The sequence below is a fragment of the Tachyglossus aculeatus genome, chromosome 5 (genome assembly GCF_015852505.1).
Source record: "Tachyglossus aculeatus isolate mTacAcu1 chromosome 5, mTacAcu1.pri, whole genome shotgun sequence".
NCBI lineage: Eukaryota > Metazoa > Chordata > Mammalia > Monotremata > Tachyglossidae > Tachyglossus > Tachyglossus aculeatus.
Genome location: NC_052070.1, coordinates 53,926,513 through 53,951,627, shown reverse-complemented (window position 1 = coordinate 53,951,627; position 25,115 = coordinate 53,926,513). Strand labels below are relative to the sequence as shown.

General features: G+C 44.0%; 1 protein-coding gene across 2 annotated transcripts in view; it reads right to left on the bottom strand.

The window, feature by feature from the left end:
* Window positions 1–708: 708 nt before the first annotated feature.
* The window catches only part of LOC119928242 (protein DDI1 homolog 2), a 43,251-nt gene continuing 18,844 nt past the window's right edge, over window positions 709–25,115 (bottom strand). The window contains exons 2-9 of one of the 2 annotated variants that reach the window (XM_038746334.1): window positions 22,622–22,751; window positions 18,306–18,560; window positions 16,692–16,818; window positions 13,720–13,847; window positions 12,393–12,521; window positions 10,994–11,097; window positions 9,853–10,042; window positions 709–5,021 (exon numbers count right to left, since the gene is read on the bottom strand). In XM_038746334.1, coding sequence (XP_038602262.1) covers window positions 3,082–5,021; window positions 9,853–10,042; window positions 10,994–11,097; window positions 12,393–12,521; window positions 13,720–13,847; window positions 16,692–16,818; window positions 18,306–18,560; window positions 22,622–22,751 — 3,003 coding nt within the window. In that variant the 3' untranslated portion in view covers window positions 709–3,081. Of the gene's footprint in view, window positions 5,022–7,526; window positions 7,590–9,852; window positions 10,043–10,993; window positions 11,098–12,392; window positions 12,522–13,719; window positions 13,848–16,691; window positions 16,819–18,305; window positions 18,561–22,621; window positions 22,752–25,115 lie in introns of those variants that run through there. The other variant, XM_038746333.1, reaches the window with a different exon arrangement.

The window sequence follows — 25,115 nt, the reverse complement described above, 5'->3', positions numbered from 1 at the left end:
TGGCCCCTAATTACCAAGATAGTCTATCATCAGGGCTTCAAACTCTCCCAGCTGTTTGATGGAGAAATTCTTCTGTACTGGAAGGCAAAGATCCCCCAGTGAAAGGTGCTGTAGAAGTTCAAAGCAGTATCACAGCAATATTTTCCTGGAGCACATTACAGCAGAGAAAACCGTAATAACTGACGATAAATGTCAACTTTGCAGTGAAAGACCACTACGTCAATCTGCTTTGAAACAGAGATCAAAACATCCATCAGATCTTGCATATGTATTTATTTATATGTATTTGTAAACCAGATTCCCCTTTCCCCAGGGGTCTGCATTCTCTTATCTTTTGGTTTAAATTATCTGTCCTGAGTGAGTGGGCAAGTAATTATCGGCAAGGCTGATGGTACACACGGGCTCCAAATCCATCAACTCTGAACAGAAAAGGAGAACCAGTCAGCAGCTGGTTTTTGCCCTTGTAAAAGGTGGCCAGGGTCAGGGTAAGAACAGGAAGATTCCACCACATCACAAGCACAACTCCTCAAACTGTATTGGGAACAAAGTTGGATCAGTGTAACACTTTGGAAAAATGAGACCAGTGACTCCGTACCATCATGCTTGACGGGAGCGCCTAGCCCAGGATATCTTTAGAGCTCTAGTAATCCTGATGGTTGACGTGGAGTTTCTAGTAACTGCTGAATGAAAAAGTAACACAGAAAACCCTAACAGTATTGACTCAAGTTTATTTCACACAAACAGAATGGAGAAATGGCAAGAAGTTGCAAATCTTAAAAATGTTTAAAAAGTTCAAAAGCTATACTTAAAAAAGAAAATAAAAGAAAAGCTTTATGGATGTTGGCAGATGCCCTGGAGCTATAGTCTCATTCAAAATGTTCCTCAGGAGCACCCTCAATAAGGCTTTTGATGCATTTGATTTTCAGTTAAAATTCAGGCTTAAAAGACACTAAGGCAGAACTCTCGCAACAGTGCTGTTTGGAATCCACACAACTAGCAACTGTTTCTAATGTCATTTGCATTCTTGGGATTCAGACTCAATACTTCTGTACTACAGTCAATACTTGCTCTGCTTAACCAACAGAGAAATTGGATAGCCTTCCTTTCTACACCTAAAAGTCTTCCGAGCAGTGAATTGTTAGAAACGCTTCACTTTCACAACCATCACTTTCTTCCCATCCTGAACACACAGCTTAATGTAAAGGCTAGCAAAAGTACTGCTATTGGATTTTACACTTAAAAACCCGTATTTTCAAGGCTGATCCCAGCGAAATGAAGTGGATTCACAGAAACATCACAAGCAAGTTCAATATTAAATTTCAAATCTCTGGAATGGAGGAGGAAAAAAAAAAGTACGACATTTTCCCAGAGCAATCTAAAAGAAATGCTGCCTTATGGGTAGACAAGCCAATGTATTATTTCCATAAAGCACCTAAAATCCATCCTTCTGGGCCCTCTCTCCAGGAAGCTGGTTCTGTCTCTTAACAACCAGCCTTGTGAACAACCCTAAACACTTTTACAAAAACTGACCAAAAGGAAGCAGGAGTGAGGAGTGAAAAAGAGCAATCTTAACATCCCCAAGAGTTGATTTCCATCCATTAGGCTGAGAGATATGAATGTTGCCGGAAACAAGAAGTTTGTAGAATGTCCATTACATATAGCCTCTTCAGAGAATTTGCAAATTGACTTTGATTCATACGATAAACAGGCATTACGATTTATCATGCTTTGTCCTCTTTGCCTTCAAACTAAGACGACAATGCGTTTTTCAAGCAGTGGAAAAAACAGGTCTTCTCCCAGGAAAGACGTCGCTAGGCAGAGGTTTCCCCTGGGTCCAGAGGGGCAACAGAATTTCAAGAACTGGTTTTCCCAGAAGGCCGTGAGAGTTTAACCCCTATGACCCCACCAAAAAACAAACAAAAAACCTAAAAAAACCTACAAACCCTATTTAAAATAGGAGGCCTTTGTGAAAATAGATGGAGAACTAGGGACTCAAAAGGAGAGAGAGGCTAGTAACCAGAAAGCCTGCTTACGACCACAGCCTTAATACAATTTTCCGATGACCCAGGCAATTCTCCCCAAAGACCGAGATCATCTAGTGTACGATGGGCTTCCTCTAAGTCTCACTTGGAGAACAAGAAAGCCCAGGCACCGAGCAGGACCAGCTCCTAGAAGAGGATTGGTATGAGGTGGGTAAGAGAGTAAGTGAACTCCTGGGGCTCAGAGTCATGAGCTCACCACTGGGCAACTAGTAATGGGACTCTTTCAGTGGGAATTTGGTAAACCCAAACTCTGGTAACCCCCCTGTGTCTTTGGCTCATCATTCCCCATCCACGGACCATGAAATAACCCAACAGATGGAGTATCACAAATTTTTGACTTGGGCAGCACCAAGTCCCTCTTTAACTAAACTCTGAAAATAAGATCCCAGCCAATGAAATAAAAGATTCCGGCAGTCTAACAGTAGAACATACTGCCCAAGGAAGTACTAATCCTAGACACCCAGAGTGTCAGGTTCTGAGGTGATGGCCACAAAAAAAAAAAGCAAGCAGTTCTAAGCTATCATTGGTCTTGACTTTCTGAAGTGGATGACAGACACACACACATACACGAGTACCAGGTACACACCTAAACATCGCTTTATGGGTAACAAAGAGTTCCCAGTAAACTGGATTTGTCACTCTCTGAGGCAGCCTGCTCTATCTTTTCTCCAAGCCCAGCCAAGTGCCTACTACGCTAAGTCCTAGATGCACAAAGCAGTGGGTTTCTCAAGGGCTTCTGCTGTTTTCAAAATGCTTAAGCTCATCCTAACCTGGCTGTTACACATGAATTAAAAACATCAACTTTATTCCAGTATGCATGATCTTACTGTGAATAAATAGCTCCTGTGAGTGCACACTGCCAACACATTAAAATGCCCGATTTTAACAAGGGTAATAGGCAAGAAGAGATCATAAATAAACTTTTGGCAGAAAATCAAAATCTTTCCAAAACAAAAAAAATCTAGCCCAACATTCTGCTTGCAGGTTTCTACATAGGCTGTGTATACTTGCACATATATTAAAAAAGAAGGTGGCCTAGTCAGGCCCGCCTTTTCCAAGGTAATGTAGGAACTACGATATGCTTTGCTAGCAAAATGAGAAGAGCCAGGTCTGCATTTCCGCCAACTTGTTCCAAGGCCCCGAGAGCTTCCTGCAGCGTGAAGCCCGCTCGCAATATCCGGTCAATGTCCGCAGAGGGAAAAACCGGTGTTGGAAGAACAGAGGAGTCTCGGGGAGCAAAATCACGAGGGGACTGAGGGGCTTCGGGAAAGGTGGCATCTTCCCTGGTCTGAGGCACTCCTGTCAGCAGGTCTTCTGTGGCCAGATGGAGGTCTTTAACTAATATGATCTCAGATGAAAAGGATTCAAATTGCTCAAAAGTCTGATTGACGGGCTTCCCATCACCCACTGAGGGGCCAGGTGAAGTTTGCTCACCCAGCGTGCAGCTCGGCTGATCAGATATTTCAGCAGAGGTTAGAGAAACTGAAGAGCTCTCCCTCGAGAATGCTGGAGATTTCTGAGCCTCTTCAGCAGGCGCCGTCAGTCTGTGGTCCAAACCTTCCAAGCCATCAGTTTCCACTCCTTCTAACCCAGGTGACGTCTCGATGAATTTCTCAGCTTTCCCGTACCCAGGTATCCCCTGATGGGAGGGGCCTTCCAGATTCTGCTCCTCCAAGTCTGCCCTAAAATGCTCTCTTTTGGGGTGCTTTGTAGACACTTCCTCGCTGTTAACACGGTCTTCCACTGCCGTTTCCGGGTGACAGAGGACTTCTTCTGGAACAAGATTTTTAGAAGTTTCCTTACAACTGACAACCAAAAGTTCATGAAGTTCCTTTAGGGCGGCAGTTACAGATACACACGGTTCTTCACAGGGGGCTGGAGGCTCTGTGGAGCGTTGGCGAAGGCCAGAAGAGCTTAATGAGGAAGAACAACCCCTATCTAATAAATAAGGAGATTCAGTGTCAGTTCCAGGCATTTCAACATTACTTTCAGGGAACGGAAAATCAGGAGGGGAAACCAAATTACTCAAAACTTCAGATGAGGAGTTATGCTTTGCCATCTCTACCTCCATCAAAGGATTATCTAAGCTGAAATCAGATGCAGCCACATCCTGAATGTCAGTTTTCTGTCTGCTTGCCAAGTTATGCTCAGTGACAAGGGAATGCTCAACTACATCTATTTCCATGAGGGTTTCTGAACAGTCAAAAGACCCCGGAGGGGTACTTTCTTCTGGACAGGGAATATTTATCTTCTGCTGCGTACTTCCTTTAGTTTCAGCCGGTAAATCGCTGGAGTTCTGTCGGACCACGGTACAGCTCTGCTGCCTTATAGAAGGCAATTCTAGGCCCTTGGTGCTATTAGGATGATCTGAGTCAACCGGCTCCCTCTGTTCACCTTCCAGTTGCTCATTCTTTAGATTTTTATGTTGTTGAAAGTTATTTCCTCCACTCGGTTCCAGGTGTTCTAAATGCAGACATTCTTCATCTAGAACCATCTGTGGAGCTCGCACCCCAAGGACTGAGATGGGCAATCTAGCTTTCTGTTCCGTATCGGGATGGACTTCGAAACCCTGGGAGCTTTTCTCTTCGGGAGATTTCTCTAGACTGTCTGCAACGACTATTTCTTCCAGTGAATTCTGCAAAGCAATAGCTGGACTTGTAGAGGCCTGGGTGGCTGGGGCACCGTCTGCTGAAGAAACATGACCGGGATGGACTTGTACAAGAGGAGAACGTTCTTTCTTTTCCGGGGTTATCTGCAATTCAGGTGAAGCCTCCGAAGCCTTTGCAGCTTTAGGTTCAAAGATCTCTGTTGGCCTGGGCTCGTGCGAGCAAACTGAAGCGGGGGCTGAGACGGAGCGATCGAGACTTGTAGGGTTACTGATCCTAGAATCGTGTCCTGAAGAATGGGCTGGACAGTTCAATCCATCCGAAGTTGGTAATGATGACATTCCCAGTGAGGTAGTTTCTTTATCACTTTTCTCTGCACGTGCAGAAAGGAAAAGAGAAACAAAGATCCAGTGAGCGGGTAATGGTTGTCAGAGGTTTTCCTTCTACGTGTATAATCATACATAAACACACACGTATTTAAGATGTACATAAACACAGATATTTTCAATCGTGCAGGAAGAAAGCAGGTCCTTTAAATCCATTTTTCTGCTACCTATAAACAAAAGAAAGCAAGAGCAATACCTCTTTCCCTAATGTGTTTGCTACAGTGTAATGAACCAAATTGACTAGGTTTTCACATACATATTTTTAAAGTGCTTTCACTGCAATTTAACTTGATTAAATATTCAAGTACCATTAATGCGTATGCAGATACTGGCTGGGTGAGTGCTCAATGTTGACATAAAATCCCTGTCTATCTGGCACAGAAACTAATCAGTGAATTTAGGAATGAGCCTGCAAGAACAATTCTGAAGTTCTGTGAATTGCTCTTGTTCTAAATTAAATTTTTCCAAAGGTAATCATGAAAGAGGTACCCCAAAAAAACCTCTATAAATCAGGGATACTGTAGGGCAGGAAGGAAGCTACCTGCAGAAATGAATGAGGTCACTCTCTTGGGAGGTCTACAGGAAGTCGGAATTACCAGCACTCTGCTCTCTAGAACCTCTAACCTTGCCCCTGGCCTGAATCAGGGCAAGACTGAGATGGCATCTAACTCAAGGTAGGAAAAACAAAAGAAAATGGAGAAGACAGAGATCCTGAATCCACATCCTTCCAAATGAAGCAACTTCAAAGGGAGACCTGTCAAATTAGTTAATGTTTGAAAAAGGCACTTTAGGTTCTGATAAAAAAAGTAACTGTTAAACATAGTCTTTAAAACTGATAAAAAACAAAAAGGAATAAAGAAAAATTGGAAGACTATCACAAAGTAATATCAATTTAGATTCAAACGCACATCTGCTGATCACTAGGTAACAGGCTCTGCATTTCTGTACATTTTCAAACTGAGTAATCCCAGAGGGGCTCTCTACCACTAGACCTTTCTCCTCATTTACTTTTTCTTCCTCCAGTTTCAAGTTACACCCACCCTGCCGAGAGCACAAAGAATTCTCTATTCACTAGCCTCTAAATTGCTGAATTAGAACACCAAAAGACCATTAAAAATGACTTGCTTACACCAGTTCACAATGCAATTTGTTACAGCAATTGGGAGGATTAGCATTTGATTAGGTAACTCAAATGCTCTGCTGTGAATATTAATACTCACTCCACCCCTGCAAATCTGTAGCATGGAATTAAATTTAGAGACTCTCTAAACCTCTTCTAAAGATAAACTTTCACTTCAGCATTTTGGTGCTACTGGCCACTCAGGAAGTATGTCTAATTTATTGCTGTGGGGCAAAAGGCATTATAAGATAAGAATTTGCAACTCGGGTTGCAATGATAGAATTATTTTGATATGTATCAATAAAACCCACAACTTTGGGTAATGGGAACTGATGCTTTCGTCTAATTCTCGACGTCTTCCTTTTATTCTCTTCTTCCTAGTTACTTTCCGGTCTTCCATTGTTCTTCCTCTCTCCTTATCCCCATGACCACCTGACGATAGCTAAGTTGGTGCCTTCTTTTGGAGCCCCTGGGCCTCTCTTTAAAGTTATCACTGGGCGTGTGTCTCCATGTCTCTGTGGGGATGTCCCAGGAAAGATGGTAATGTAGGTGGCCAAGAACCCTATGGTTCTGCTGGCCGCTCACTGCCACCTGGCTAAATCCGGCTCTTCTACAGGACCTCTCCTGCCATGGGCACGGTAGCGCCCAATAAATATGACTGAATGAATGAATTGCCCAATTTCTGATTGGTCTTGGGCAGCAACACTGGCTGCGTGGGAATCTTTGGGTTCCAGTTCCTATTTGTTGGCTACCTGCCTGCTCTGTCTCTCCTCAGAGTCTATTCTATTACATAAATTTGGCATGCCAGATGGATCCAGGAACATGGCAACTTCTATAGGAACCCCCTAGACTTTTAGAATTACACTGTTCACACCTCAGTGCTCTTCATCAGCTCCACAAAACTAGAGAGCCAAATGAAAGAGCGCTAAAGGAAGTTTAGTTTCCCATAGGAAATAATGAAAAACACATTAACGCTACGCCCCCATAAAGCAAAACGATAGAAGTCTATTTAAAAAACTGCTCCCTCCCCTACATATATGATCAGCCAGAAATGGGTATACACACCAAAACCTAAAGACCTTGAATTAGATTTATATACCTTATTATATACTAGGATGAATAGGCTAATTACGAAGACAGTGCTGTTGGTTACTATCTTCTTAATTAATGTTATATTTAATTTGTTGCTTTGGGCATTGTTTGGAAACCAGAAAATCATACATATAATTGCAAGCATATGCAGGGAACCGCAGCCTAGTTACATTCAGATCAACACGGTGAAATGCTTCGTGGGTGGTTTTTCCCTAATTCCGCTTAGAAGGAAGAAGGCAAGAAGATTGTACTGGAGGCTCATAGTGGCGGCTATAAATACCTGGTCTGAGGCCCACTTCAGCTGCAGTAAACACACACTACATGCATCAAGGCTTCTGACGTTCTGTTTGGATTAGGAAACAAACAGGCAAACTTGGGTTAGCAACTCAAACCACACAGCATGCAAGGTTAAAGACTCGCTCCTTTTGCTGCCATCCAAACCAGAGTTCAGCAGCATCAACACTGCGCTGGGTTCCTGTTCGTTCAAGAAAAAGTCTGCTGGGAGTTGCCGTTCAACTTCCTTGAGGTAGCTTTCTTTTAAAAATGGGACATGTGGCCTTCCAACAGCTTTCCAAACACACTTTATAAGGAATCATCCACTAGAAATGCCCTGAGTTCACAGGCCAACACATATGAATTAGGTGAGAAAGATTCCTCTTTCCCCCTACTTGCTATATTTTGGCAAACCCAATAATTGGGTGTGAAATAAAGACACTGCTGGGCTGCTTTAAATTCTCATTCAAAGTAAATTTTTCTTTACTATACTAAGCCTGGTCAGGTTACATCCTTGCTTAACTTGGGATATTTCTCATCTTCCTGTCAGTGAGTCAAATGTCCCAGATGAACTTAATCTTGTTCAGCCAGCCTTTTGGGGATGAAGAGTTCTCAAACCTCAGATCAAACACCATTGAGGTGGCTCCCCAATAATTTTGATGCAGATGCTAACAAAATGATTAAATAAGAATAATCAAAGTGCTCTCATCGGAAACATCACTGTTCACCAGTTTTAAGTTCTTATTCACCTAACAACAAAAAACCATTAGCCAGAGTCTTAAAAACTGACCAAGAGCACAATATGCATTCTAATTTTTCAAACTACAAACTGCCAACACCACCAAGGGAACAACAAGAAAAGGCTGATGCTTCCTAACCTGTTTTAGTTCTTTAAAATTTAACACTTTTCTTCGTCCATCTACAAGAGGAATCTACTTCAATCATTTAATCTTTTGCCTCACCCATCTAGCCAAAAAGGATCTTATCGAGTGGGTTAAAGAGGAAATATACAGCCAAGTTGTTTCCGGTGCAAACGCACCATGGTCTTGGAGTGCTGGAAGTTCCGGAAGAAGATCTTGGACTCCAAATTTATGGAACTTGTGAGACTCCAGGGAGTTAACTGGCTCCAAACTACCTGAAACCTCAAATGCTACGGGTTTAGTACTTGAGCTTGTTTACTTTCACTTAGGAATTATTTCTGCATTGATGACAGCTCCAATTTTGCTTGGAATACCCCTTTCTCTTTACCATACCAACTGCCTTGCTAGAGAAGGACTTGGCCAAACTAGAGAGGCCCTGTGGGTTACTCTGACTTTAGAAGTACAGCATATTTCCAAGCCAGCCTGGAAAATGTTTCCGGCCACCCAAACAAGCTGACAGACAACTTATCCAAGGTTCTGGTTTTGGCTAGGCCCCAGTGACAATGGCGGACAATCAAAGGAGAAGTTTGTTTTGCCTCTCAAAAATAAAATGGAAAAAGGAAAAGAACATCCCCCGGTTTTCCTTTGAGAAAAAGCTATCACAAGAAGCTCCACTTACTATTCTTACTCTTCCCTGAAACTATTGAATGAATGAATGAATGAACTATGGCCCTATCAGATTCCACCTCTACACACACCAAAAAGTCATTCATGTGACTTACCGTCTAATATTTGAGGTGTTCAACACACACGACAACTCAGCAGAGCACAGTGGCCAAGTGCTTCAATTAGGCTCTTTAAAGTTAGTGGAAATCCCCTGACTTTGGAGAAAGCTTTCGCTTCTGATTGGAAGACTTTAGGAAGGGGATGCTTAATTACACAATCTGTGCTGTCCCCCCCAAATAAAAGGGCCCTAAAACTTCTAGTAATATTCAGAATCCAGAACAATTATCCTGGATTGCACATTCCTTGGGTGAAAGGCATAGGGGTTTTCAAAAAGTGATGTTTTTGATAAAAGTTTTCAGTTTACTGATATTCCTTCTGGAAAACCCTCCTCAAACCTAAGAAATCCACTGAGAGGCGTAAGGGGCGAGAGAAAACAGCCTTACGGTGATTAACACAGGGCACCCAGGAGGCTATTGAAAACGCTGTCGGTGGAAAATGAAAGCCAACTGTGGTCCTCAAATACTCCGGCTTCAACCTTCTCAACCAAACTAGGAGTGATAGATTCCTGTCTATCCGGCCTTTGGCACTCCGCTTGATTAGGTATGGGAGGTGGGAGTCCAATACTAAATAATTTGGATATGGCCTTTCCTGGATGCTGGGGCTGATGACGGCAATCGAAGCTCACAGAGTGCTAGTTCGCCGATCGACTGAATAGTTATTATTTAGTGGGCTGGCTGCCTCAAATACCTGCATCTTCTACAGATTTTTGGAGAGCTTCTGCTAGTTCTTGGTCTGCGATCTCCTCTGGCCGCATGTCATCCCGTCCTGCACCGTATGCCAATCTTGCACATTCTGGCAGCTCTCCCTCTGGAAGAAAGGTCGTCTGCGAGCCTGTGGTGCCAATCACTAGTACATTTTTCTTGAGGTCAATGGAACACTGAGAGAGAAGAAACCAAACCCCGAATGATCAGTCATAAGCTGGGACTTAAAATAAGCACTTGGGAGAGTACGACCTGACCTGAGAGCAGAACCCGACCTAAGCCCAGGTGCACTGGCATTCACTGACCTGGCCCAGCCATGGGGCTCTGGGGTCCATAGGCCCAAGCAGTGATGCAAAACACTATCCTACCCAGGCACAGACACACACATACACACAGACACAAACACCTCCCAACAGAATGAACATTTTTCTAATTTCTTGATTGTTAAAAGCAGGACTCTGAATTGCACCTGCATGAAGATCTTGCATTTTTAGAACAACTATCATCTTGAAAGAGTCTGAGTCTCCCTACAGAACCACGCGGATCCACTACAGAAATATTCACATGTGCAAGGGGGCGGGCCCTGGACAGCTTCAGGGCAGCATCACTCATTAGTGCAAGAAAAGTGCACACAGAATTTAGCTCCCCAAGAAGAGAATGGACAGGATGGCTTTGGCTTATGTTATCCCACCCCACTGCGTGCGAACAAACAACACGCCCCTCCCCGCAATCCCAACTCCCACTAGCAAGTCACATTAAACTATCAGGAACTCTAGTTGAGATTTGGTCAAAATCTCTTTGCAGAGCACAGTTTATCTTAGAAGTTCATATCATTCAGCAGGTCAGAACTGATTCACAGAAAAAAGTGCTACTTAATGACCAGTCAAGTTCATGGCTCACCAGGCCACTGTTTCTGAGTCTCCCATTATGACTCGTCCATCATTCTGAAATCCAACTGATTATGTCACTCAAAGAAGGCTAGTTACAGAGATTTCTCCAGTCCAAGATAAATTCTGTTTTGGCATGCCGGCAGTGAACAGCTAAAGGTTTTCCATTCAAGGGGAAAAAAACAGTCACATTTCTCAGTTTTCTAGTGCCAATACAACATCCGGATATGCTTTGGTTACCTGATGTCGCTTGAGCATATCCAGTCCTAGAAGCATGTCCATGGGCTGCTCCTCAAGTATAGAGAAGGAACAAGGAAGGAAATCCCCTTCAATCTGAACCTGAGCTGAAAGACACCAAGGACAGATGTCACTTTCTATGTCTTCAAGTAAGGCCCAAACTACATTATGGGAATTGGATATCATTGTGCCGAGTTGATTTTATTGTACTAAAGTTGCACGGATTCTCAATCAAATTTATATACTTCAGCTCAGTAGCGGAAAACCCTTTAAGGTGGCTACGATGCACGACACGAATGAACTAGTCTTCTAGGTCGATTACTTTTCTTTGCCAATTCATTTAATCTAGGCTCTGGCCACAGAAACTGCATGGGATCCCGATGCTCAGTAGAAACTGGTCTGCTGCCCGTTACGTACAAGGTTCGGTGCTCCACAAAACTGGTGCTGAAGGTCTCCTGGGAGCTAGAGACATGCCATCTCAAAAAACACTTCGCTAAAACTAGCCTGCTTCTGGAATTTCTGAATTACACTGACCACCCAGGGCCAGCACTGTTTCAAAAGCATGTTTATTTGGGTCACGGCCCTTCGATCAATCAGTAGTATTTATTGATTGCTTACTCTGAAGAGAGAGCACTGTATGAAGAGTTTGTGAGATTACAACAGGAGTTGGTGGACACAATGAGTTTACAGCCTAGAGAGGGAGACGGACATTAATATAAACAATTTGGAATATATCATTTACAGATATATAATAAGTTCTGTGGGCCTGAGGGTGGGGTGGATACCAAATGCCCTAGACTTGGCTTGAAGTCATTTGGCCAAGGACACATCAAATTTTGGGTTTTACATACCAGGCGGTCAATCATGGCATATATTGAGCGCTTACTGTGTGTGCAGTGCACTGTTTGAAGCACTCAGGAGAGTACAATCCAATAGACTTAATAGCACCTACAGCATCATTTGCTTTTAATATCATAATTGCAATTGTTACCAAAAAGTTATAAATAAGAGACGTGGGTCAGTGGCAGGAGATTTGTTCTCAAGAAGACTCAATGTCATTACAAGAGCCTTCATGGGCTAAATTTTTTTCCTGGGTCAGAATATGATCCTCTCCCATCATGTGACAAAGCAATTATCTTTCTCGAATGTACTTGCACCGCCCTCTGAATCCAGACTGCATTTTGGAAAGGCCTATGGGGAAAAAGGTACATAAATCTTCTGCCCCTCCCATTCACTTTCCAAACTGGGCCCTGGGAGGAACTGCCCCTTTGTAGATGTGCCCTCAGTTTTCATACAGCCTTTGCCAACAAGCAGATTAAAAATGTGCTCGGTATATGTGCTGGCCCTAACATTTGATTCCCGGCAAGATATTTTTTATGATAGCAAGTGTGTCTTTACTTACCTAGATGTACCCTCCCAATAATTTTCTGGGTCCCCACGCCTTTAGCAATCCCTGCCCACCGCCGGTCCACCAGTCTCATTATATTACACCTTTCTGCACAAGCTTGGCTCATGATGGTCATCTGGGCCCCTGGAAAGAAGAAAACTGCATCAACCACCCAGAGTTTATTTAAGAATCAGCAGTTCACAGACTAGGACTTAGTGCAAGTTTGGCACAGGGACCAACTCTAGGGCATTTCAAGAGGAAACCAGTTATTGTACTCCATAAGGTTCTTATCTATATTAAAAAGATGTACAATTGCTCCACTCAAACTGTCCTCATGAAGCAGCCAGGTAACCATTACCCATGAGGCCTTTACTGAAAATGCTTCATTCCTTTGGCCTTGAAAACACTGATGAAACTGGTTCTCCGGGGAAAGACTATCATTTTACTGGGACTCAGTGAACGAGCAAATTTATTTGTCACTGGAATTCCACAAATGCTCAAACTTCAAGAACTGAAAGCAAAACGGCCAGTAGCACAAAGTCTTCAAACTTGCCAGTATACAAACAGAATAGAATAAAAACATGTTCTGTTGCAAACCTGCAGTTTAGAGAGGCAACATCTCGCCATTAAGATTTAAGGATCTCTCTAAATGTTTTAAAGACTCTATTTTGTAAATCAAGTCAGTCATATTTATTGAGCGCTTACTGTGAGCAGAGCACTGTACTAAGTGTTTTGAAGAGTACAATATAAGAGCTGGCAGACATGCTCCCTGCCCACAAGGAACTTACAGTATAGAGGAGCAGACAGACATTAATACAAACTAGGGATATGTACATGAATGCTGTGGGGCTGACGGTGGGGTGAATAAAGGGTGCAAAGAAGGGAGAGGGAGGAGAGGAAATGAAGGCTTAGTCAGGAAGGCTTCTTGGGGGAAATATGATTTTAATAAGGCTGGAATTCCACAAGTGCTCAGACTTCAAGAACCGAAAGCAAAACGGCCAGGAGCACAAAGTCTTCAAAAGCTGATGGTAAGGAGATTCTGTTTGAAAAAAGAGTCAGATAAATCAAGTACCACGTTCGTAAGCCACCAAGCAAATCAGTGATGGGACTGGGAACAGGACATAAAACAATCCAACTCTTCCACTGGAACTGGTGGAAAATGCTCTCTCGTTCTTTTCCACTTCTTTGGACTACTGTGATCAGCACTAATGGGATTTGTTGCACTATATTGATTAAAGCTGTCATTTTCTGTAACTTATCAACTGTGACAACAGAAGGTTATCCTCTGGAGGAGAGGGCGGGTAGGTTGAGGACTGAGGAGGGCGAGAGACTGAAAAGTCACCTGAGTCGACGAAGGCTTTCACCGGATGTCCGTTCACTTTGCAGTTAATGTAAAGCATCACCACTTGGCCAAAGCTCTCAGGGGCTTCTTCCATGGCTATTGTCATGTTCTCCTCGATGTTCTGTTGCCTGGCACAAACCAAAACCAGGCACCGGAAGCATTTATATCAATGAACAGAAGCCTCAGATTTTGAAACCACCAAATCGGAAATAAATATGCACATTTTTCCTGTCCTCAAGTACGACTACGTTATTAAAACAGGACCATCGCAGTTTTTTTCCAGTTTAAAGAACTGGGTGATGGCCTGCTTTTGAGGCTGTTGTAAGAAGGAAATTCTCCTTAATCTAGAGGAATCAGATTGTCCTCCTCCAGAAAGAGCTCACCTCAGATTTTCCCACAGAAACTGAAAGTGCTGTCTTAAGTAAGTGGCTGGCTGAATTTAACAGCCAAGGAAGTTCCAAACCAACAGCTATCTATTCCCAACTAAAATCTAACAAAGAATTAATCAGAAACACTGGAGAGGGTAAACTCCAAGAGGTCGGAGATCATGTACCTTCTTCAAGTCCTGTATATTAAACAATCAATGTTAAAATTAGAAAAGACCTTTCAGACACCTGAATTCATCTCCTACACTTCAGGCAGGAAAAGTTATTGAAGTAACATTATCTGCAAACTTAACACTCAGAAGAGACACTTCAAACTGCTTGCGATTAGTGAAGCCAAACACGTTTAACCTAGGTACACACTATAAAAATCCTTCTTAATGCCTGTGAAGTACTTCTGTGCTTAATTTTTTCATATAAAAACTTCAACTAGACAGCGCTCCAAAGAGACATGCATGATCATACCCTTCTCCATTGCCTAGTGGATAGAGCACAGGCCTGGAAGGTCATGGGTTGATGATGATGGTGATGGCATTTATTAAGCGCTTACTATGTGTAAAGCACTGTTCTAAGCGCTGGGGAGGCTGCAAGGTGATCAGGTTGTCCCACGGGGGGCTCACAGTCATAATCCCCATTTTACAGACGAGGTAACTGAGGCCCAGAAGTTAGGGGAAGCAGCGTGGCTCAGTGGAAAGAGCCCGGGCTTTGGAGTCACAGGTCAGGGGTTCAAATCCCGGCTCCGCCAACAGTCAGCTGTGTGACTTTGGGCAAGTCACTTCACTTCTCTGGGCCTCAGTTACCTCATCTGTAAAATGGGGATTCAAACTGTGAGCCCCCCGTGGGACAACCTGATCACCTTGTAACCTCCCCAGCGCTTAGAACAGTGCTTTGCACATAGTAAGCACTTAATAAATGCCATTATTATTATTATTATTATTATTAAATGACTTGCCCAAAGTCACACAGCTGACAACTGGGGGAGCCGGGATTTGAACCCATGACCTCTGACTCCCAAGCCCATGCTCTTTCCACTGAACCACGCTGCTTCTCTAATCCCAGCTCTGCCACTTGTCTGCTGTGTGACCTTGGGCAGGTCACTTCACTTCTCTGTGCCTGTTAACTCATCTGTACAATGGGGATTAAGACTGAGCCCCATGTGGGACAGGGACTGTGTCCAACCTCTTTTGCTTGTATTTCCCCCCAGTGCTTAGTACAGTGCCTGGCACATAGTACGCGCTTAACAAATACGACATGTTGTTTGGGCCTGAAGGGGGTGGGGAGAGGGGTGCCCTGTGAGGCCGCCACACTCCCTCCCAACCAAAAAGTAGCAGTGAACTCAGCTCCACCACGCCTTTTGGGTTGTTGGTGACCCGAGTCAGCTTTAATCGCAGCCTCATCTGCCATGGTTTGGGTCAAAACACCTCTGCTTGGATGGATGGATGCTCAGGGGAATGTTCTGAACTTTACAGGAGAGTCCTAGTTCACCCCTGTTCTCTTCCCTTACTAGCTTCAAATTACGATTATCTTTTTCCTCCAGGGGCTTAAACCCAGCTATTCCCTGGAGTGCGTTCTAGTGCTTAATAAATGCCATTATTATTATTCTTATTCTATGGAGGGACTTCCCAAATTGTCACTGGAGGAAAGCCCAAAACATCACCTTTCAGAGAGATCTCTGGCAAGGCAGAGATTACATGGAGAGATTCGCCAGTGATGCTTCCCGAGGTCCCTTTCTTTGGTCTCATCAAATGCCTTCAAGCACTTATTTTAAAATCAGGAATGAGGAAAGCCAGAAAACGGCTCTGGTGACGACACAACCTACTCTAACTTCCAAATGTCATTTTCCTTCCCAAGTGTCATTTAGCTCCGTGACTTCCATGAAATTTCAGTTTAGCTTTCCGAGATATCGCTCTTTGCTGCTATTGCATCAGATCCGCCAGCAACGGAAACATTACTCTGCCAAAGGCAAAAATATATAAGCAGCATTTTACTTTGATTTGTCACAGTTGAATAGGTTAAAAATGCAGTTTCTCTTTTAGTTACAGAGACTGATCCTACATGGCTAACAGTCCCTTAAATTTTGTTTCGATTTTACGATGACCAAATGTAATGCCGGAACACAGAAATTCAGGCTGAGCAATGTCATTCAATTCATTCCCTGGGGCCAACGCTGGAAATGCCGAAGGAAAATGATTTTTGAACACCAACCTTGCCATTTTACAGAGCCGTTTCTCTCTGACTGTTACCATGTTCCAAGTCTGAATTAAATCAGAGGCTCGAACATCCTGCCGAAGGAAATTAAGTCAAAAAGCAGGCATCAGCAGCTTAGCAGATGTCACTGCAAGAAGGATTTCTGTTTCCCGGTGTGGGGGGGAAGGGGAGGCCAACGACGTCAGCTGTCTGATCTCACCCTAGGGAAACTTGGATGGAAATTGCTCTGATGATGCTCTCTGCCTCTTATGAAAGCTACAGGACACTGTCCTCAAGTGATCATTACCACATAACCTTCATTAAGCTCCCTCATTTGCATGAGGCTGCTCAGGCACTGGGGGAAAACTGAATGGTAGGGGAAGGCTGGAGGTCTGTCATTACCTTATGTCTTCTTCTATCTTGGCTTGAGCTTCAAGATCAAAAGGGTCAGCTGAAAAGAGTCGAATCCTCTCCTGCTCCCTCCGAGCTCGGTCCTGCTGCTGTTCCACCAGGACCCTGGTAAATTTCTCTGCAGAAATCACAGTGATCGCCATCAAATTAGGACCTGCACTCAAGCGTACCGCCCTGTCACGCCATCCTGCCCCCAAGTTGCCTAATGGCTTTTCAAGAGCCATTTCCAAGTGGGAGGTAGAGATGAAACCCAGAGATGATTTGGAAAGGCTATCATTTAGACTGAACCACTACCCTGAATTATACAGTTAGTACTAGCACCCTGAAGACTGTTTCTTTTAACTGGAAGAACAGCAGAGAGAAAGCAAGTATTTGCCCTGTAGGGGTTTCACAATTAAATCTGCTTTTAGATCTTCAAAGAGTCTTAGTGTAAACGTCAATCAGTCAATGAATGGTGTCTGAGCACTGTACTAAGTGCTTGGGAGAGTACAAAGAGCTACTGAATATGAACCCTGTCCTCAACAGGAGTTTAAAATCTAGCAGAGAGAGAGGAAGCAGTGGTGTGAGGGAGGGAGGTACTAAAGTAAGTTAAAGAGAAGAGGAATTGAGAGTCAAATGTATTTACTGAGCGCTGTGTGCAGAGCACTGTACTAAGCGCTTGGGAGCATACAGTGTAACAATATAACAGACACATTCCCTGTTCAAAATCAGCTCCCAGTCTAGAGTTTAAAAATATGTACCTAAGTGCCACAGGTGGAGTGTTAAGTACTTGGGTGGCACCGAAGTGGATATAGGATGGGGAAATGAGAAATCACTTGGGGAAGACCTCCTGGAGGAGATGTGATTTCAGAAGAGTGCTGAAGATGGGAAGAACAGTGGGCTGTCAGATGTGATGGGGGAGAAAGTTGCAGACAGGAGGGAGGGCAGGAGAAAGAGGTCAGGGGAAGAAAGCTATGGAATACTACTACTTTGCAGTACCTTGCCCGGAACATCCTTTATCCCAACAAAAACCCTGGTCAATTTAATGTAATAATATAAAAGACAAGTCCTCTCTTACCCTCACCACCCACTTTGATTGAAAGATCTCATACACAAATGACCGTTTACAAACTCACATTCATTTGGCAGGCCACTTGGTCTTCAGGAAGTTCCGTGGAAATGGATGAGAATGTAACTAAGACAGAAGTTTGACACTTTCTAACTTCTGTGCCTTTAGCACATGAGTGATGATCATTTAAATATGTCACCTTAATGTGGTAACAATGTAGTCTTTTTAATTTAATCATATGCTCTCAGCAGAAAGTTCCAGAAACAGAGCGAGAACCATAAGGTTAAGAAAAGTGATTCACTCAAACTCCAAAGCTCTTGACACCACCAGAAATAAAATGGGAGGCACCGGTTCTCAAAACAATTAGCCGGGAATTCTGACTTGGAAACCATCTGCTGATTCCTGTCCTAAATAAACCCTATTCACCTCAACACCGTAAACCCTAAAAGACGGATTTAGCCGACTGGACACGTAGGGCTGTTTTATTCTCTCCATGTTCGTGTTACTTTCTCGACGCAGATCCACTTACCCCTACCCTCCCGGCCACCCGGACTTACCGAGGTCTCCGCTGAGGAGAGCTTCGGCGAGGGGAGGGTTGCGCTCCTTCAGCAGGGACAGCTCGTGAGGGTTGGCAAGCAGCATCTCCCGCAGTAAGGCTGGATTATCCAGGCCCTGAGGGAATGAGGCAGAGTCGGCCGGGGATGAGCGGGAATGCTGAGCTGGCTGCGGCTGCGGCTGCTGCTGCTGCTGCTGCTGCCGGGGAGCCGATGTGCCGGGCACGGCAATGCTACTGAAGTCTATCCGCGGGAGACCTGTGGAAGGGGAAATCATTTCAAAAACCTCACACCAACAGATCACACACGTACAGTCAGGGGACAAATGTGGTGGCAGCTTACGCTCGCTGCACCAGCTCTTTGGTCTTTAAATAGATGTGGTTCGGTATCTCCCACAGAGAGGCCCAGCAAGAGCTGTTGGTGCGTCCTACCATCCTTCCACCTATTCCTCTGTCTTTGCGGATCTCACCCGTTTCTGAGGTACTTTCTGGAGGAGATGGGGTGGTGAGGGAGAGAAGAGACGACACTGAGATTGGCCGGGAGTAAAGGAACAAAGGATTGGGAATAATGAAGAACATAATAATAATAATGATAGCATTTATTAAGCGCCTACTATGTGCAAAGCACTGTTCTAAGCGCTGAACATCAATTTTAAAGGTAGTAATAATAATAATAACAACTGTGGTATTCATTAAGCACTTACTGTGTGCCAGACACCATACTAAGCGCTGGGATGGATATAAGCAAATCGGTTTGGTCACAGGCTCTGTCCCATATGGGGCTCGCAGTCTCAATCCCCATTTTACAGCTGAGGTAACTGAGGCCCAGACAAGTGAAGTGACTTGCCCAAGGTCACACAGCAGACAAGAGGCGGAGACGGGATTCGAACCATGACCTTCTGAATCCCAGGCCAGTGCTCTATCTCTTACGCCATGCCACTTCTTCCACAGTAATATTAAATACATTTGCCACGTGGAAATCGTTAGGGAAGGAATGGCAGTCTCTTGTCATTTTTATGCAAACACATTTGTGGGCCTCCTGTTTCACATTCCTGGGTACGTAACCCCCCCAAAGGAAAGTCACTGTGGGACTGGTGACCTCCACCGACTGATATTAACCACCAAAACCCCTGGTGTCTTCAATTAGAAAGCTGGGTCTGGCAAGAAGGATGTGAGGGGCTAGATTCTGAAAGTCTGGGATGGATGTGTCTATTGGCCAAGTGAGATTCCTAGCAATACTTTGGATTTACGCAGCCTTTCATCTGAGCTATACAAACATTTACTCTTTCATTGCCCCCGGGAGGCAAGAAGGTGGCAATTATCATCTTCATTTTATGGACAGAAAAATGGACAGGAGAAATGAAGTGACTTGCCCAAGGTCATGCCGACTAAGCAGGGCTCTTGCATCTAACTTCCACATTTTTACCTTCCAAACTGTGCTGCCACTGTTATAATTAGGGTGGCAGAGTAAAGAACCTTGGCCCTTGAAGTGTTTAATGAAGCAAACCAAAGGATTCCTTCAGACCAAGGAAAAGAGGCAATAGGCACTAACTGAATTCAAACTTTTTTAAATTAAAGTCTCAACCAGGAGGAGTGGGCCATCGCCCCGTAAATCTTCTTCACATTGGAGGTTGGGACTCCTGTGGGGGGTGAAAAGGGAGAGAAGGGTAAGAGAAGGAGCAGGGAGGAGGAAGATGAGGAGGCAGTGGTGGCACAGAGACAAAAAGTACAGCTGTTGACGGTGTCATCTGAGTGCTACATGAACCAAGTAAACTGGCCTCCTCCTCCTCCTCCTCCCAGCCCCCTCTTCCCCTCCCCTGCAGCCTCTAAGATCTTTAGCTCCACCAGGAGGAAGAACAACTCTGAAAATTTTTCACTGAAAGAGAAAGAATGATGAGGATTTGGGAGGGCCTAGGTGTTATGGGATGCCATATTTTGAGAAATATAACACGCAACCGCACAACTTGGGCACTCGATGCTGTGGCAAGTATTCATTCGTTGATTCAATCGTATTTACTGAGCGCTTACTGTGTGCACAGCACGGTACTAAGCGCTTGGGAAGTACAATTCGGCAACAAATGGAGACGATCCCTGCCCACAACGGGCTCACAGTCTAGAGGTATTATAAGCAACTTCATTAGCGACAGGTTCTACCTACTCCAGTGGGTACAACAGATGAGGGGTTTCTGAATCAGGATGGGACACATCTTATTTGGGGTGTCTGTCTTAAAACAACTCAATTCTGGTGTATTTTTTGAAGTTCTTGGATTTCTATAGCTCATAGACTGTGAGCCCACTGTTGGGTAGGGACTGTCTCTATATGTTGCCAGCTTGTACTTCCCAAGCGCTTAGTACTGTGCTCTGCACACAGTAAGCGCTCAATAAATACGATTGATTGATTGATACGACATTACTGGAAACAAAGGTAAGGGCTAGCAGAGGTTTTCTAACCATGTGGTTGGATGCCAAGGAATATAAGCACCATCATACTGATGGCACTCATTTTTTGGTGCCACTGTCAGACATGGAATACTGGGGTTATTGAACCACTGGTTTGATTCGACACAGTATTTTTTGGTTCTTATGACTTGCCCCGGCTCACAGAATAAGGCCATATGCATGTAACACACCAATTAAAAACATTTCTAGAACTCAGAACTCTTTATGCCTCATTATGTTACCTAATAATGCTGATCTAATGGAGCCCTGGGACCTCATCTGTGTGCATATTGTTTAAGGGTGGCAAACCGGTGTTCCTTGGGCCCACACCATGTTAAGAAAGAGTCCTCATAAAAAGACAAAAGTTTGGAAGGATTTTCTAGGTATGTGAAGGCAAGTACCAGGGAATGGATAACACTCTTACCTTTATTTTCTCAAGGACTAGACAAAGTAATAATTATGATAATAATAATTATGATATTTGTGTAGAGCTTACTGTGTGTCAGGTACTGTCCTAAGCGCTGGGGTAGATACAAGTTAATCATGTTGGACGCAGTCCCTGTCTCACAGAGGGCTCACAGACTAAGTAGGAGGGAGGAAGGGTACTGAATTCCCATTTTACAGATGCGTAAATTGAGGTCGAGAGAAGTTAAGTGACTTGCCCAAGATCAGAGAGCAGACAAATGGCAGAACCAAGATCATAACCCAGGTCCTCTGACTTCCAGGCTGGTGCTCTTTCTACTAGGCTACACTGTTTTCAATTAGGTTGGGCTGCTCAATACATACATACATACATGCATAGATATATATATATCCACAAATCAAAGCCTACACATCATCCACCAGCAATAAGCAACTGGCTTCCAAGTACATTTTTCACCCAACTATCAAATTACGTCAACACCAAACCTCAGGAAGAACTAGTCAGCTGCTCCACTGGAGTCGGCAGGGAAGATGTGTAGCAATTCTGTTGTGCTCTACTCTCCCAAACACTTAGTACAGTGCTGAGCGCATAGTAGGCTCTTAATATATCCCCCTGATGATGGAGTCAGCCCTTTGCATTTTCAAGTGAAAGATTTTCACATGAGACAATTGATAAAGCACTTCATTCTCAAATACAATCAATCAGGGAATCCTGGCGTCCATATGAGAAAAAGCCAGTCTTTTGCAGGTCTGCTCCTCCTTCTGTAAATTAGTAATCATCCCAAAACAAGCCTCCAGCCATTTAATTATGATGGTATTTGTTCAGCGCTTACTATGTAGACCTGTTGCGGGGGAGGCGGGGGGTGGAGGGGAGGCATGGTACTCAAAGGATATCTTGTACATCAAGTTCTAGATTCACTGGAAGCAGTAAGCTATAGGCTCTAGCTTGCCAATACCATCACGACTACTGTAAAGTTCCACAGACAGGAGACTAGAAGGCTAACCCTCACTGTTAGAAGAACAGTTTCCAGAAAATGGTAGGACCAAAGAGAGGTGTTCCATTATATCAGGCTGTTCTGATGGAAACTTTCTAGGCGATAACCTGCCTAGAGGCCTGGTGTTGGATCTGAAGCAGTGTGGTCAAGTCGACAGAGCAGGGGCCTGGGACTCAGACGACCTGGGTCCTAATCCCAGATCCACCACCTCCCTGCTGTGTGACCCTGGATAAGTTCTTGAACATGTCGGTGCCTCAGTGTCCTCCTTGGTAAAATGGAGATTAAATACCTCTTCCCTGTCCCCCTTACACTGTGAATCCTATGCGGAAGCTGGGCTGCGTCTCTCTTATTTTCTAAGTGAATGCTTAACACAGGGTTTGGCACACGGTAAGTGCTTCACAAGTACCACAATCATTATTACTATTATTATAAATAGCAGTAGTAGTATTCTAAGCTTTCTTACCCGGAAACTGCACGGGGGGCCGTGGATCTGCATTTTCCTTCTGCCGTAAAATCACCACATCCCCATCTTTCAAGCCGTATGAAGCCAATGATCTGTGGTTGTCAGTGAGCGGTCTTTCTGCATAAACAATCTACGAGGAAGGGAAAAAAAAAGTCAGTGTAGTCCAGGACAGAGAGGTATCATGAAACAGGGAGACTAGGGCCCTTTCAACTGTAAATACTTGTTGACTGACCAGATTGTTAGGGCAGCCCTAACAATTCTTGGTTCTGGCTCTGAGTAGTGGTGGAAATGCAAATGATTTCCTCTGGGAACTCTGTTCATACTACTGTTAAATAATTCGCTAACCGTTAAATGATTTATATGCTGGGGGCGGCGGTGGGACTGGGAGGTTCTGATTGCATATTTTGATATCAGTAAAAAGCAATTAATAAAAGGGAGTTCAGAGAAGAGTAGTCAGAATATTAAAGGGAATAGAGGGATTGACTCACAAGTCCATTATTTATTCCTTTTACTTTAGTAACAGTGAGTAACTGGAACAGGCCAACAGACTTCAGTATCTGAAGGATATAAACATCAAGGAGGAGGAAAAATGATGATCAAGGAGGAATTAAAGCAAGAGTTCAATGAAGGTCAGGAAACCTTTTCCAGTAATGAGAGCCATCAATTCAATTACAGTAAAACCTCCCTTCAAGGGAAAGGGAGTTTTATATCCCTGTAGCGCCAACATGTCCACTAGACAAAACATTCAAAGATACGTTGCAAGAAACAACTGTTAGGCACTAGTGGGGTGGGCTCGGTAACCTATTTGGTGTTTTGCAACTCTCAATTTCTATGTATCAGTCAGCCACCTTCTCAAGAAGCTTTAGGCCTTCAGAGCTGGAGCGTTTGGAAAGCTCCCGAAACTTGAAAGATTATGAAACTGAATTTGAATTTAGCTCACTAAACCACAAAACACAGCAGAAGGCAGTCTCCGCCTTTTAGGCTCAATCTTCCTTATAAATGAAATAGTTTTGTGGTCCTAATTTAGTGCTCAGAGTATTTGTTTAAAGTTTCCAAATACCATGGAATTGGAAGAGTTGACAGAAGGGCCAGGGAAGTTTTAAGGGACTGGATCAATGTGCCCTCCTGGTGCCAGAGCCATCGCTCTCCTCCTCTCCCACTACACTCCAGCTCACACTTCTCATTCCTCTTCAGTGAATCCACTCACTGTGCCTCTTTCTCATCTTTCCCCCGGCAGGCTGTGAATCACACCCACCCGCAGGCCTGGAACACCCCCGTTTCAAATTTGACAGAACAAGGCTCACATTTACCAGGCCATCTGAAATCACATTTCCACCAAGAGACCATCCCCAATTAATTTATTCATTCATTCAATCGTATTTATTGAGCGCTTACTGGGTGCAGAGCATTGTACTAATCAATCGTATTTATTGAGCGCTTACTGGGTGCAGAGCACTGTACTAAGCGCTTGGGAAGTACAAGTTGGCAACATATAGAGACAGTCCCTACCCAACAATGGGCTCACAGTCTAAAAAGTTCAGTTCACAGTTCAGTATTGACAACCTCCAAAAGCACTTTGTGCACATATCTTACATACCCTATTGCTGAAGCACACACTAACTGTTCATAACCCCCTTTCCTTCTTCCGTCTCTCAGTAATTTATTTTAATGCCTATCTCCCCAGCTAGACTGCAAACTCCTTCAATCAATCAATCAATCGTATTTACTGAGCGCTTACTATGTGCAGAGCACTGTACTAAGCGCTTGGGAAGTACAAATTGGCAACATATAGAGACAGTCCCTACCCAACAGTGGGCTCACAGTCAGGGTAGGGATCATTTCCACTAATTCAATTATGATCTCTAAAGTGCTTGGTATGGTGTGCTGCACCCACTAGGCATTCGATAAAATAATAATAACAATAATAATGGCATTTTTTAAGTGCTTACTATGTGCAAACCACTGTTCTAAGCACTGGGAAGGTTACAAGGTGATCAGCTTGTCCCACAGGGGGCTCACAGTCTTCATCCCCATTTTACTGATGAGGTAATGGAGGCACAGAGAAGTTAAGTGACTTGCCCAAAGTCACACAGCTGACAAGTGGCAGAGCTGGGATTTGAACCTATGACCTCTGTCTCCAAAGCCCGTGCTCTTTCCTACTGAGCCACGCAAGGTGATCAGGTTGTCCCACAGGGGGCTCACAGTCTTCACCCCCATTTTACAGATGAGGTAACTGAGGCACAGAGAAGTTAAATGACTTGCCCAAAGTCACACGGGTGACAAGTGGCAGAGCTGGGGATTTGAACCCATGACTTCTCACTTCAAAGCCCGGGCTCTTTCCACTGAGCCACGCTGCTGCTCACTCAAACACAAATGATTAACCACGGACTATGAATCTTTTTTCCAAAAATCCTCAAGGAACACTAATAACTCCGGACTGCAAAGCTTTGGGAGCTGGGACTGTTGCTGCTTTGAGTTCTGAGCAGTTGCTAAA